This window comes from Ursus maritimus, unplaced genomic scaffold (genome assembly GCF_017311325.1).
Source record: "Ursus maritimus isolate PB19 unplaced genomic scaffold, ASM1731132v1 scaffold_21, whole genome shotgun sequence".
NCBI lineage: Eukaryota > Metazoa > Chordata > Mammalia > Carnivora > Ursidae > Ursus > Ursus maritimus.
The window spans coordinates 7,585,482-7,601,547 of record NW_024424564.1 but is presented as its reverse complement, the minus strand read 5'-3'; the positions used below and the strand labels follow the sequence as shown (position 1 = coordinate 7,601,547).

Below are 16,066 nucleotides of genomic sequence, written 5' to 3'. Positions count from 1 at the left end.
AATCTAAGTGATAGAACACCCATTTATCTATCATTTAGATTCAAGAATCATTAATTTGTGGCCAACCATGTCTTATCTACAGTCCCCACCCATCGCCCCCTCCCACAGTATTTTGAAATAATCTCAAATATCATGTCATTTTATCCACAAATATTTTAGTATCTATAAAAGATAAAAAAAAAACTTTAAAAAAATCCTCAAAACTATTAAAAAGTTCCCTAACATATTCAAATATGTAGTTAGTGTTTAAATTTCCAACTATTGCTCATAAATGTCACCTTTTAAAAATAATATTTATTTTGTTATATTAGTCACCTTACAGTACATCCCCAGTTCTTGATGCAATGTTCCATGATTCATTACTTGCGTATAACACCCTGTGCACCATGCAATATGTGCCCTCCTTAATACCCATCACTGGCCTATCCCAATCTCCCACCCACCTCCCCTCTGAAGCCCTCAGTTTGTTTCCCAGAGTCCACAGTGTCTCATGGTTCATTCCCCCTTCTGATTACCCCCCCCTTCATTCCTCCCCTCCCTCTCCACCGATCCTCCTATCTCTCATGTTCCATCATGAGTGAAACCATATGTCACCTGTTTTTAAAAGTTTGTTTATTTGAGTGAGAATCCAAGTTAGGTGCACACACTGTGATGGTTGATAAGTCTTAGTTCTCTTTTAATCTGTAGGTTTCCCCTCCATCTCTCTCTTTTTTTTCTTCCTTCAGATTTTTGTTGAGGAGACTGGATGTTTGGCCCATAGTTTCCCATAGCCTGGATTTCACTGATTATATGTTTGTGGTATAGTTTTACTTGTCCTTCTATCCTCTAAATTCCCTGTAAAATAATAGTTCAATAAGACATTTCTAATTTGTTTTAAAGCTAAAGAAAAAGGCAATTCCGGTAAGATGTGAATTACCCATTTTTTTTATTTTAGTGTACAAGTAGTTTGACTCAAAGCTTGTATTTATTTTTTATAAACAGCTTTTGTGCCACAAAAACTGTTAGTCACTGGGGATTGAAATAAGAATAGGCAAAGTCCCTTCCATAGAAGAGAGTTTAATGGGGAAAACAAGTAAATAGACCGTTACTGGAAGCACGATAGTAAAGATAAGGGGGAAAGTACAGGAAAGAGAATCTGGGGCAGGAAAGTTTTATGAAAGAGATGACATTTCACCTGTGCCTGGAGAAGTAAGTCAAATTGCTTGGTGGCCAAGAGCACGGAGTGGAAAATCCAGGCATAGAGTAGGGAGCAGGGTTCATGAGACAACATGGCAGTTCGTGGACTCAAAGCTTGCTATGGCTGGACCAACAACGTGAGGGAAGACCTGAGACGAGGCCGGTGAGCAGAGCGAGCTGTAAAGCAGTAGCTAAACTCTTCCCCATGGTTAGAAACAATTAAGAGTTTTAAGTGGGAGCAGTGGTATGGTCCAGCTGACATTTAGGAAGAAAACTGGATGACATCATAGCCTGGAGGGTATAAATCTGGACAGCAGGAGTTACTAGGGAGATAGGTTAGGGGACAATTACAGGAGCATGGGGAAGAAAGTCTGAATTTTGGTAGTAACAGTGGGAAGGAAAAGAAGGGAATAGATTTGAGAAATCAGTGAAAGTTTGTGGAGATGGCTGGCGAGAGAAAAGTTGGGGGTCTAGAAAGACACGTTTATATCTTGAGTAATCAGGCATATAGTGCTATGTAAAGAAATGTAAGTGAATAGATTCATCAGGAAAATAATGAGTTTGGTTCAAACATGTTAAGTCCAAGAGGAGATGTCTGGTAGACAGCTGTCAATATGAACCTAGAGCTCAGAAGAAATGTGAAAACTGGAGATAAAAATTTGGAAGTTGTTGAAATGTTGGTATATATTGAAGTCATTTAAATGGATAAATACCTCAAGAAGAGAGCAGAAGCAAGAAGAGAGTGGCAGTAGTTTCAGCATTTAAGGCAGTGGCTCTTACCATTATTTTTTGAGTCATGGAACTCCTTTAAGAACATGATGAAAGCTAGGGTCTGCTCTCCCCAGGAAAATAGTCACATATATATGAACATAATATATGAATGTTCTAAGGGTACGTGGGACCACAATCAGAGCTCTTTTTAAGGTGCCATTATAGAAAGAGAAGCATGTGAAGGTCATTAGGGAAAGACTGATGAGAGAAGGAGAAGAGGAACTCACAAACACTGTTGCTATAGACAGGGCAAACAAAAAAAGTTGATTATAATTTAAAAATTCAGAGAATAGGGGCGCCTGGGTGGCACAGCGGTTAAGCGTCTTCCTTCGGCTCAGGGCGTGATCCCGGCGTTATGGGATCGAGCCCCACATCAGGCTCCTCCACTAGGAGCCTGCTTCTTCCTCTCCCACTCCCCCTACTTGTGTTCCCTCTCTCGCTGGCTGTCTCTATCTCTGTCAAATAAATAAATAAAATCTTTTAAAAAAAATTCAGAGAATAATAGGAGAGATTAAGATGGAAAGTGCTCATTGGATTTAACAATTCGGAGGCCCTCTGCGACCTTATGAAGACATTTTAATAGTGATAAGGACAGGGGTGCCTGGGTGGCTCAGTTGGTTAAGCGTGTGCCTTCAGCTCAGGTCATGATCTCAGGGTCTTGGGTTCCAGCCCCATGTCAGCCTCCCTGCTCAGCAAGAAGTCTGCTTCTCCCTCTCCTTCTGTCCTTCCCCCAATCATGCGCACACACTCCCTCTCTCTCTCAAATGAATAAATAAAATCTTAAAAAAAAATGATGAGGGCAAAAGCCTTACCATAGTGAGCCGAAGACTGATGAGCTGGAACACTGAAGCCATGAATATAGACCCCTCTGGAAGCATTGTAATGACAGGAGGGAAGAAAGATAGCCTGGTAGAGACAGGGTTGGGTTTTTAACCTTTTCATCATATTAATATACATGAGGGAAGATGACATTACTGTTAGAGCCAATCTCAGAGGATATAGGAAGGAAGCTGATTGAATGTGAATGCTGGCTGTTTGTAGGAGGATGGAGGAAAAGTTGAGAGAATCCATATCTAGCAATGTCTGTTTCCTTTGTGAAAAGGGTATTGTCATCAGTTGAGTGATCATAGCAGGGATGGGGCAGAGGGCTTTGGGGAAACTATGGAACTGTTGTGTGTAGGAGAAGGGAGAGAATAGGGATGTTTAAGAGAATTGCTCAGGGGGTTGCCTGGGTGGCTCAGTCAGTTAAGGATCCGACTCTGGATTTCAGCTCAGGTCATGATCTCAGGGTTGTGAGACTGTGCTTGAGGGTCTCTCTCTCCCTCTCCCTCTATCCCTCCCCCACCCTTCTCCCTCTCTAAAAAAATAAAACAAAATAATAATAAACAAATAAAAGAATTGCTCAGGGGTATTAGAGGGCAATTGAAGTTGGCCACATACATTAACCAGTCCTCAGACTATGGATTTTCATCATCAGTGTTCTCTAGGAAATTGTTTCAGTTCTGCCTCAGTTTCTCATTTTCTTAAAAAGGATGAATAATGCATGTATGAATAACAGTTTTAAAATAGCAAACATCTAGTGGAATTTAGAAGAATAAAAGGGCTGATGATGCTATATGTTCTAGGCAATCGTTTTTTCTTTTCTTTTCTTTTTTTTTTTTAACATTTTATTTATTCATTCGACAGAGAGAGACAGCCAGCGAGAGAGGGAACACAAGCAGGGGGAGTGGGAGAGGGAGAAGCAGGCTCATAGCGGAGGAGCCCGATGTGGGACTCGATCCCATAACACCGGGATCACGCCCTGAGCCGAAGGCAGACGCTTAACCGCTGTGCCACCCAGGCGCCCCGGCAATCGTTTTTTCTGAAGTATAAAAATACATTTATAGTGATGACTGCTACTTGAATCTTCTGCTAGTAACACTAGTTCCCTAAATTTTTAGACTTTGAAAATCTGTAACTATGAAATCACAGACTTCTTTTTTTTGTTTGGCTCTTAGATAGGAATAGAATAACTGGTCATTGGATGATATCTTGTAGCGTAGTATTTTGATATATGAAATTGTGATTATATGAACAAAGAAGTCAAATTAAGGCATAACTCATATTTACCAAATAATTTAATGTATTTTTTCAAAACACAAATTCAAGAAGGGAAGTCTTTTTTTTTCTGTTTTTTTTTTAAATCAAGAAGTAAGTTAATACTGTCCATATGGCTTCAATAAAAATATATTTAAGAATTTCAGAAAACTACCTGAAGCTAAGACTAAGAAAGACATGACCTAATGTTAAATATTTTGAAAGCCATCATTGAGAATCTACTGATATTTCTAAGTCAGTTAAAAATTTCCAAACACTTTTTATCAATGGAATGAAATAAATATACATCCCAGGAGATAACTATACATTATAAAGAACTCTGAAAGAAATGGGACATGAGTCTTGCCTCTTTTGAGCTACTTATATGTGCTACACAGATTTATTTGGACATTTTATAAAAGTCATTCTGTCCTAAAAATGTGATGCATTGAAATACACCACCATGTGACTTGTATGAAGGTGAGACCAAGGGAATGAGATACTGATGAGGAATAAATGTACTGCACGAGGTGTAAGGGCAATTGCTCAGTTGTGAAATTATTATCCAAGACAGAGCTCTTAGCCCATTCTCTTCTCCCCCACCCCGTATAAATGAATACTTAATGACTGCTTCTGAAGCTTTGTTATTATTATTATTATTATGTTATGTTAGTCACCATACGGTACTTCATTAGTTTTTGATGTAGTGTTCCATGATTCATTGTTTGCGTATAACACCCAGTGCTCATTGCAATACGTGCCCTCCTTAATACTCACCACCATGCTAACTGCTTTTGAAGCTTTAGGAAAAGAAATATTTAAATATAAATCTTGAGATGAGAAGAAAAAAACAGAAAAAGTTTCCTTTTCCTTTTTCAAGAGCTGAAATCTCCTCTCATCTCCTCTAGAGCACCTGTATTCATACCGCTGCTTTAGCCCTTCCACGTTCTCCAATAATTACCGCCTACTCTCTAGGAGAAGCGTGTGGCTGTGCTCCTGCGGTTTCTTTTACCACACCTCCTGTTTGGACTGCTCCTGGTGCACAGAGTGCCAGCTACACCCCTTAGAACAAAGTTTTCTTTCCTCAGTCCCTTTCCTTAGACCCCCCCCCATATTGCCCAATACTGTCCTTTTTGGTGCCCAATTTTGGGATTGCCATTGACCCATAACTGTGCAAATGCTTGAATTAGGGTAGGCTTACTGGGAGGAGGAGATCCTTGTCCCAGAAACCTCGAGGAATAAAGAGGAATGAAACTTTCAGAAGCCTCACTGCTGCTTATGTTGCCCTTCCCATGGAAAATTTTGGCAATCTGGTGAAAGCAGTATGCTGAAGGGGGGCTATATTTTTAGAACCTACTTTGTCTGCATACTAATACCCTTTTTCTCCATCTTTAGAAGAACTAAAAAAAAAAAAAGAGAGAGAGCTCTTTTCCATTCCCCAATGCTTGGCTTTTCTACTTCATTGTAACCCGTCCTCAAAAAAAATAAAAAACCCTAGCTTTTGGTTTTATCTAACACACAACAGCAATATAGCACTCTATTACATTGGTTTTCTGTCTTTAGGAATCTTAAAAGAGAGTGACTAGCCAGTGATTTGTCAGATAGCCAGGTCTGTTTCTGGTTTGCATGAGCAATGGTGATTCCAAACCGTAGGAGGAAAAAGATGGAAAATGTCTTAGATATTTCAGATTCATGTGAAACCAAACTGTGTGATCTCCTGCCAGTTTTAGTTTACAAAACTTTCATGGTCCCGGATGTGTTTACTTGGACTTTAAGTTTTAATATTACCATTATATTCCAATAGCTTTACTCCCTCAACCCATCCCGCTAACTGTGGTCAACGGCAGTGTGGATAAAACCAATTACTGAAACAGAAGGACGAGGCTGATCGAGGTTCTCTCTTTAAGTAATGTTCATTTCATTATCAATTAAGCCAAGACCAGTGAGACAATTGAACAACTACTCTGCACGAGAAGGAGCTTTTTCTTTTTGTTTTTGAAACAAATTCTCCTTAGAGCCAGTTTCAAAAGAAGTCATGAAAGAAGTCTTTGTTGATATTTCACACTTTCCCAGTGACATTGTAAGTGCATATTGTAATTTTCAGAAGGCAAAATTTATATAAATTTATATACAGATTTACGAAATTTATAAACTTAAAATTATATAAATTACATATAATTTAAATTATGTATATGTAACTTATAGAAGAGATCAAGTCTCTTCTGGAAATATGAACCAGAAGAGCACTGGACAACATCATGTTCCAGAACTGGACCTTATCTACGTTATCTGCTTATATTTATTCTGGGAGCCTCATTGCCAAGGTTTTGTCCCTAAAAAAGCATAAAACAGTTACAAACTACATAGAGATTGGATATCAAATGTCAATGTTTGTTTCATTGCTCTTTTTTCAAAAACGTTCTCTATTCTGTATATCTGCTGTGGTGACCGGCCACACAGCAAGTAAAAGAGAATCTTTTGACCCATAAAAGTAATTTAAGCAATTGCCAAAAAGAAAAGCCGATGGCCAGTCAGTAAAATCAGAGGCTAATGCCATTTCACCATAACAATGTGAATGGAATGTTCTGGAATTCACTGGGCTTACGCATCTGGATGCTTCTCAGTAGGTCATTCATTCATTCAGCAAATATTTATTAAATACCTGGTTGTACCCAATGCTGAGTGAATCTCCAGTAGAGTGGTGGGGAGGGGGGGAACACAATCCCTTTCTTAATCACAGAGGATCCGAACTGTACATGACAATACATGATCTACACATGGGAAAAGTTTAATAATAATACAGACAGTATATGCTTAAGGGCCACACTGGTTTGAGTCCTACTGCAGGCCAGTGTAGGTGAAAACACTGGAATATAGGTATGGCTATGGTGTATTCAGAGCAGGCCAGTTGAGCTCCAGGACAGGATCCCTGTTGGGGAGTAGTCCGAAATAAAGGAAATTTGGAGCCAGACTGTAGAGGACTCTTACCAGGCTAAGGGCCTTCTCCTAGAGATACGGGGTGACAGGAAAGCATCGTGTATGGCATAACTAATGTTTCCATTAGGTATATTGGCTCATCTCATGGTGGAGATTTTAAACAGGAAGGCTAGAAAGATATTTCAGAAAATGTTATAATAATGCCAACGTGAGGAAATAAGGGCTGGGTTAGGGTAGAAGCAGTGGGAATGAAAGGCAGGGACAGAATCAAAAGATTATACAAGGAGAAAGGACAAAACTTTGGTATCTGTCTGGCTATCGGGAGACGAAGTAGAGGCAAGAAACAACAATCAGGCAGAGGCACAGTACTTCTGTTATTGGAAAAATGATAATACTGTTGACAGATACAAAGACACCAAGTGAGGCAGCTGCTTTGGGAAGGTAATAATGAAGGTCCGTGCACACAAGCTTGGCCATGAGGCAGTGGGAATGGTTCTCTTTGAGTGAGCATCATTGGCCCAAAAGGAAACAGTTCCATCTGTGCAAGTGCATGAGTTTTATGACAGGATATAAAAAGAGAAGAGCTGAGGCCTGAGTCTTAGCGATTTTTAACAATCATGAGCTGAGAGGAGGGGGGTTAACAAGGAAGTGCAGGAAAATCCTGACATGGGGGAACAATCAGCAGAGCGTCCCAGCATCCAAGGATAATGAGTTGTGAGTTTGAAGGATGAAATTTTGCAGGGAAGTGACAAGAAGAATGCCCAGGAAGAATGTGAGATCTGGCAATTTTTGGTCTAGACATTCAGGCGTCAGATTATTTTAAGCATTGGGTGTGCTGATTCATTTGGTTTGGGACTTTAACGTCGAACTCTTTTCCTTTCTTGCTTACTTCAGGAGATTGCTTCTTGCCCTTTCACATACAGTGTAGGAGCTATTTCAGATCCTGCTAGTAATTCTCATACTGAGTGCCTGGCTAATCTGAACACAACGTGTATGCTAATAACATCAGGTTCTTGTGAGAATGAGATGAACAGCGACCGGAGTTTAGTAAACACTCAATAAAAATTATTTGTAAATTTTCGAGCTTTATGGCATCTGTACGCTTGGTATCTGTGAACCACCTGAAATTTTCTTCAGGACAAATCTGATACCGTGATTGTTCCAGTGCTGCTCAGGAACACTTAGGTCAGCATCAGGATACATGAAGTTAAAAGAGGTTTGAGAGCCCTGCTTTTCGCAACTCAGAGGCTCCTATAATTCTCATGCTAATATATTCGATGAAGTATGCACCACAAACCCAGAACTTCAAAGATGGAAAAGAAATACTGGATTCTCTCTGTTCCTCCCAATGGTTAATGCAGTTCTCTGCTTCCTTTCTGTGTCTACCCAAGAAAGAGTGCCAGAGTGAAGGCGTTCTGAGTTGTCCCATTTTGCTGTTTAAATGATGTCTTCATCTCTTCTGGAAGGAACAACCTTAATATTCAGCCAAGTTGCTTGGAAGCAAGTTAAATGGCCTCCAGCACTCACTCCTCTCTTGATAATATTTGGGTGTCTTTTATACTTCTCCATGAAAAGAAAATTTACTGCGTGGCAAACCAGGCCAGCAAGGTTTTTCAGCAACTTAATTTAGAAGTGAATTATTCTCCTGAATAGACTCATTCTTTGTTTGAATACAAGGCAATCTTTTCATGTGCTTCTCAAATAAGCACCCTACTTACCTCTACCTGCGTTTCCACTAGTGTCATTTAATAAAACAAAATGTACTTTTCCTTAATAGAGGTTTCATGCTCTCCAATATGCCACCTCCTTATTACAGTTCATGCTCTGAGTTCCTTTTATCTAAGTAATAAATCTACAATCTGTGAAACTTGTTCCCAAACTTTAAAGCAAACTTGCTGTTCTCTTTGGCATAGAATTTAGGTCTTATTTGCCCCCCAATAAGTGTTTCCAGTGGAGAGGTTTGAGACTAAGACTGTTCATGATATTATAAGTAAAGTAAAAACAGAAAGTCCTCTCTAGAACTTAAACTATGACATTATAAATCTATCATTTATTTCATCAGCCATTTTTCTTTGAGGGAAATATTTTAGCCATTGAAGTTAATACTTAAGTTAAATGAGAAATATAGGTCATCTCTACTACATGATGATGATAACTGATTTGTAGAAATATGTATATGACATGGGTGGTTTTGGTAGATCTGTTGATAATGCCAAATGAAACATTGAAAGAAGTCAGTGTCAAGATCAGAGACAAAGGGTTGGTCAATTTCTAAGTAGTTTTCAAATTGGAATTTTTAAGAAGGCAATGAAAATACCAGATGGACAAACCCCCTTAAAATATACATACCAAGTATGAAGGAAAGTATGAAATTATATACTTCAGAAATTACAGCATCATTATCATCTTTTAAAAAGAAAGAAAAACAAAAAAGAAGTTTTCTCCGGAACCTGCCTATTGCTGATAAAATCTAAGCAGGAAACTGTTTTGACCAGTTCCTGCCCTGTAATACAGTCTTAGGATCGCAGCAGAAAAAACTGATATTTACTGATTCTCAGAGATATCAAAGGCACACCCTAAAACCTCTAGTGTGAAATGTGTTATTGATAAGATGAGAATATTGGCTGTCCAGACAAACCCATTAAACCTAGATGCATCATGTTAAATAGTCACGCCAATGCTAATTACAAACTCTCTGACACTGAATGTAATGGATTCCACGCTTGACAGCCTACTTAATGTGGCCATACTCAAAAGCAACAACAGGAGACCCAGAGGCTCTATGGAGTTGTTTCTGGATCCTGAGTGAAATTCTTTCAGTTCCACATTCTTTGAACATCATCAAAAGTTTTTGAGAGACACATTCAGAACCTACTTTATTACTACGTGTTGTTTTCTTAAAGCACACTTTCAAGGAGGGGCGCCTGGATGGCTCAGTCAGTTGAGCGTCCAACTGCTGATTCTGGCTCAGGTCATGATCTCAGGGTCTTGGGATTGAGCCCCATGTCAGGCTGTGTTCTCAGCCCAGAGTTTTCTTGAATTCTCTCTCTCCTTCTGCCCCTCCCCACCACTCACACTATCTCTCTAAGTAAATAAATAAAATCTTAAAAAAAAACAAAAGGACACTTTCAAGGAGATGAACAAGAGATTTAAATCAAATTGTTACATGAGCAAAGTCTCACTAAATAGAGGTCCAAGAAGAATATTTCATCTATGAACAGATCAGAGAATTATACAAATAGGGCCAGTGATTATCATCAGCCACACAGAACTGAAGCAAGATACATAATTAATGTTTGTTTTTAAGTAAATGTATTTATTTCACTATAAAAGGCATGGAACCACTTGTAGAAAATTTGGGGAAAAATCAGCCTCGATCCTACACAATCATTGTTTTAACATGGGTGGCTAGTCTTTCATCCTTTTTCTTATTAACACACACAAAAAATTTTTAGCTTATATTTAATTTTATTTTTTATTAATGGCCTTTTAAAGTATATCACCCATATAAATGTAAATTTCACTTATAACGTGATGAAGTTCCAAGATATAATTATGGAACAGCAAATGACAACTTACAGTATTTAAAGCAATCTAGCCACTGAAATGTTTTACTTTCAGCATGCTTTATTTCAGGATAGCATGCTCTATCCACTCAGCTCTTTTCCATCCTTACATGTACTGTTAATTCAAGTCTTGGGACGTGATATGCATTACACAGGTGTTTGTTATGTTATTGTTCGCTAGTTGTTATTACTGTACTTAGTAATACAGATAACCCAAAGTTATTAATTATAAGGGCATAAACACTAAATCCTTTCATAATGCAAACTGAAATATGTTTTAGAACACAATGTTAAGTGATAAACGTGATCTAGTAAAGCACCGACGTAAGTGCAGCGGGTGGAGGGCATTTAAAACACCTGGAGAGGTTGCGGGGATGCCCAGAGCCCAGATTATTGATTCACGAAACACTCTCTAAGAAGAAGCCCAACTTTTAATAGGTGCTGGTTTTACTGCAACAGAAATAATGTTCTCTTTTTCAAAGGAATTCATTCCAAATTGAATTACCTTTCCTGATGACACTCCTTTGTTTCGTCAGACTTCTTGTAATCCCTCTGCCTTCCCTCAAACAGGGTAAGAATCGAGGGTCTTAATACTCTTTATTCTCAGGGCCCTTCTGGTGAATGAATTTAATAAAATTAATTCACGAAACTTTGTTGCCCATCTAAGGACCCTGCATGGAGGTCATCTGGAACACTGCCGCAACCCAAAGAAGGGGCCACGGTAGGAATTTCGTCAGTTTTCCTGGGGAAACCAAGAAGCGTTTCCCAACATGCTGCAAGTGTCACCAGTAACCCCACAGCAGCTGAGATCATCCCCATATGGAGTCCTTAATACCCAATACAGTGATACTATGACATAAGGCAAAAAATTGTGTGACTGTCTACCAGGTCTCTCTTAATATCTTCCATACTGGGAAATCAATTTGATACTGACTCTAAGAAAGGCCATATTCTGTTTTAAACGTCGTTCTAGCCCATATTTATGTAATTCATAATTTAGTTAATTAACCCATCCAAATTCTGCATATCTCTACAGATAACTGCAGAGCCACTCAGCTCGCCTCTCATTTTGGCCTCGGCACTATTTACTGATTGTTTTTTATTCCCAAGCAAGAACACATTGTCTCCATCACAAATCCTTTGAATAACCCCCTTGAGAATCAGCTAAGCATCAAAGCTCTCCAGGGAGATTATACTTCACTATTTTCAGTATTTCGTGGCTATTCAAGTAGCAGGAACCATGTTCTCTACTCGACTTAGTGGGAAAATGAAAATGTTTACAATTTTACAGCATGTTGTCATATTGCAATGGTGATTTTTACGCTTTTAGGCTTTTCTCTCCATAATTAAATTGAGACCTTAAATGTAAACCTGCCAAAGGGAATGATACTGAAAAATAAATATTCACAGCAAGATCATTACATTTTGGACTTGAATATCTTCTTTTGCCAATAGCTTACTGCTTTCATTATCCCTTATGTATTACAGCTTTCCAAATTCTGATCACCTCAGATTTGAAAAGAATTAAAGAATGACCCGAGAGGTTGACATGGATTTTCTAAGGACTAGTTGCTGATTGTTTTGACAGCACTTGTTTTCTTAAGAGCATTTTTTTTCTCAATTCTTTTAAGAGACAGCAACTAAATAATATTGTTTACACTAATAAGCTACGTTATGGATATTTTGGAGAGATGTCATTAATCTTTTTAAAGCATCACTTCTCTACAAACAGAGCCTAATTCTAGAGTTCTAAAATCCAGAAGGGTGAGTTACGCCTACACAGTTTTTTAGATGTCATGTGTTCCAGATTTCCTGTAGCGAAAAATCTCACTCTCCCATCGGAGGAGTGACCAGTTAAGAAATGCCTTCTCACGCTCCATGGTTCCCATGGTACTGACAGTCAATGCCTTTTGTTGTAGGCAGAATACTTCTATGAATTCCTGTCCTTACGCTCCCTGGATAAAGGCATCATGGCAGACCCAACCGTCAATGTCCCTCTGCTGGGAACAGTGCCTCACAAGGCATCAGGTGGGTGGTCTTTGCTTTGTGGGGAGGGGAGGGAAGTTTACATTTAAAATATAATGGTGATGGGAATAATATTCAAGATCTGGAAGTCACCCATCAGAGGAATCATAGAATGTTTTCCTGAGGAAATCCCGGTGATTTTAGGGCAGCTTGATTGTGATGTCTCTATCTCCTTTGGGCAGAAAATTAGGTTAGGAGTGACGAAATGGCTGTTTCCTAATTTGCTAAAAACTTGACATAGCCCCAGTTCATAAGTGATTCCAGATTTAAAAAAAGGAAGTCACCACCTGAATTAATGTAGTGCCCATAAACGTGGCACAGATGCAAAGCAAGTGACTGGGGGGAAGTGGGATCCATCAAGAAAAATTTCCCCCAAATGAACATTGTATCAAATAGGAATTTGAAGGAGTGAAGAGACATGGAAAAGTGGGAGAAAGGGGTTAATATTTCAGAACTAAACATCCTTCTCTGCTGAGAAAATAGAGTATGGTGTATTCGTTTAGAACTGTTCAGCCTGCAGAGTAGCAGCTCATGCCTTATCCAATTTGAGTTTTGGGAAGGAGTCAAGGACAGAATTACTGCTCCATTCTACAAATTAGAAAATTAAGCCTTCTGAGGCTTCACTGACTTTCTCAAAATCATATATGAGTAATAAGCAGTGGGGCTGAGACCAGGTTTCATGACTTTCAGAGAAGTACAGAGATCACTTATGTTAACACGGTCAAATACATGTTCGTTTCTTTCTAGTCTATGAATATATATTTTTCCATAGTTGTGATAATATTATATATTTAGTTTGGCACTATGTGGTTTTTTTTTTTTTTTTGCTTTTAACATTTTAACATAAGCATTTTTCCATGTGATTTTAGATTTTCCCAAAAGTTGTTTTCGATGCCCTTATTATCCATTTTATGAACATACCCATAATTGGTTTACTCATTCCCTTATTGGGTGTTACTTAGTTTTCAGGGTTTTCATACTAGAAATACCACAATAAACATCCTTTTTAAAGTAATAGATGGTCACTGAGTAGGAGGCCCTGTTTGTCTTATTCACCACGACTGCCAACACAGGGCCCAGCACAGAACAGGACTTTACAAATTACTTATTGGATCAATGTTTGTACCAAAATCTTAGAGCTCATCTCATTATTTTATTAAAATAGATTCTTAGAAGTATAATTATTGTGTCAAAGGACATGAACTATGAACATTTCAAAAGGCTTTTAGAACAAATTGCCAAAATGCCAAATTACTTTCCACAAAGGTTGTGCCCATTTGTACCCTGGCTAGCAGTGTGGGAGAGGGCCTAGCTCACCATAACCTCATCAACGTGGGTTATTAATCATGTGAACTGTTTTGCTGACTTAAAAAGTGAAAAGAGGTTTCTTAATGTTCTTTTAATTTCATTTTTTTTATTCCAACTGAGGTAAAAGACATTTTCCTATATCTATTGAACAATGTAAAATGTCTGTTGACCATGCTTATTTTTATATTGAAAATATAAAATAATTTATTGACTTGCAAAGCTCACTATATATTAACTATTTACACTTTCTGGCATATTTTTCAGTTTATTATTTTTTTTAAGGCGGGGATATGCAGAGTCTAAGTCCTATGTGATCAGAACTATCCCTTTGTCATTTTTTTCCTACTGCTTTTATGCTTGGAAGTTAATTCTTATTCAGAGAGCAGTTATGTGATAATTTATACAGGCTTCTAGTATTTTATCAAAATTTATTTCAGCAATAGTATGAGGTAGGGCTCTCATCGGAATTATTTTCCTGAGTATTCAGCTTTTCCAGTGTGAGAGGATGAATTGATTCAAGATATGCCTTTTATTTCACATTAAGCTCTTCCATACATAGAGTTTTAGAGCTTACTATTTGTTCCAATATTGCAATATTTTTAGTTTTATAATATTTTTAAATAACTGATGTCATAATCCTGTCCTTTTTTTAAAAAAATTAGTCTTATTCTTCTAGAGGAATGTTAGAATAACTTTGATGTCAAATGAAAATCTCAGTGAGCACTCATATAAATCTATGCCATAATTAGGAAATCAGATAGCCTTGTAAAGTCCATTTTCAGGTTGTGGTCATCTCCTACTTCTGGTGGAGCTCTGTGATCACATGCCAGCACTGGAAGAGCTGGGGACTAAATACGCAGAGTTTTTTCAGTTTCCTGGCAAAGGTACACATGTGGGTGTAGACGGCAAGAGTGAATTTGGGTTTCTCTTGGGTCATCCCAGTGCTGCAGGTACAACTAGCAGCCCTTCCAGAGTATTTGCTTCCAAACCAGATGGTATGGGGTTCTAGGAAGCTCCTATGAAGGAATGAGGCCTTGGATTCTGGAGTTACACTCACCTGAGATGTGTAGCCCCAAGGATATGGATATCCCATTCCAGATCCATCCATCCCTATTCCACACAGATGGCATTGCTACTGTAGTCGCATACTGCTATATCATGGAGACGAGAACATTCTCGGAATACGGCCATTACTCAGTCTCATGCCATGTCACACCGTGTTTCTTTTTAGTCAAAGATAATTTTTTTATTAAATTTTCTTGATATTTTTTGCTCTTTCTTTTTAGAAGCAGTCAGGAATAAAACAAATATGTATTATATCTCTCAATTTCCATTTTATATTCTTAAAATTTTCCTTTGTTGCTTTCTGATTATTAAAGGAATACAAGTGCACTGTAGCCCATTAAATAATTAAATTAATTATACAGTTACACCTGCTCAACTTCTTTGTGTCTTTGGGTCTCCAATTTAATGCTTATATCCTAAATCTTCCCAGCCTTATTCACTGTAGTGTCTAGTAAAAAAATGCTTACTGAAATTCTATTTTGTCAGATATTGAAACAATCCAATTTTGAATATATGATGTGACAATATTTTAATTCACCATGCTGAGATAAAACTTCAATTTCTAATAATCTAGAATCTTTATAAATAATAAAATTTAGGGGGAAAGTGATTGATGCTTTGGACAAGGTAGGAGTAAAAAGAATAAGCCTTCTTCTGGGCTGATTTGACTTGTGCATGTGTGCACGCACACACATACACACACACACACTGCATGTACAACCCCCCCACACCCCCCTACCCCCACACATAGGGTTTTGAAGGCAGATGTAGGATTTGTTTGCAGAAATGCAGGTGCAAGAAGTTTATGGGAATTTTAGCTCATTGCAGGGCAGTTAGTCGTTAGCCTCATTAGCTCAGTCCCCACAGTAGGAGCAGTAAGGGTACCTTGAATTATTAAAAAGTAACCAAATCAGTGGGTCTTTGCCCCCAAACATCCAGGTAGTATTCATTATTCTACTGGTCTATTTTATACCCTCACGCTGCCAAGTTCTTTTATCCCCCCAGACTCCTCGATGCCGAAACATTGCATGAAAAGGAAAACTCTTGATCTTTAACAGTTATGAAGTGCCTGCCTTCTGGCAGCTGAAGAAAACAGGAAATACAAACTGCAGGCTGCTTCAGGAAAACTGGATAACAAAAAC

General features: G+C 38.3%; 1 protein-coding gene across 1 annotated transcript in view; it reads left to right on the top strand.

The window, feature by feature from the left end:
• The window catches only part of WIF1 (WNT inhibitory factor 1), a 65,261-nt gene that overhangs the window by 27,694 nt on the left and 21,501 nt on the right, over positions 1–16,066 (top strand). Inside the window, exon 3 of the mRNA XM_008684375.2 lies at positions 12,446–12,554. Coding sequence (XP_008682597.2) covers positions 12,446–12,554 — 109 coding nt within the window. The remainder of the gene's footprint in view (positions 1–12,445; positions 12,555–16,066) is intronic.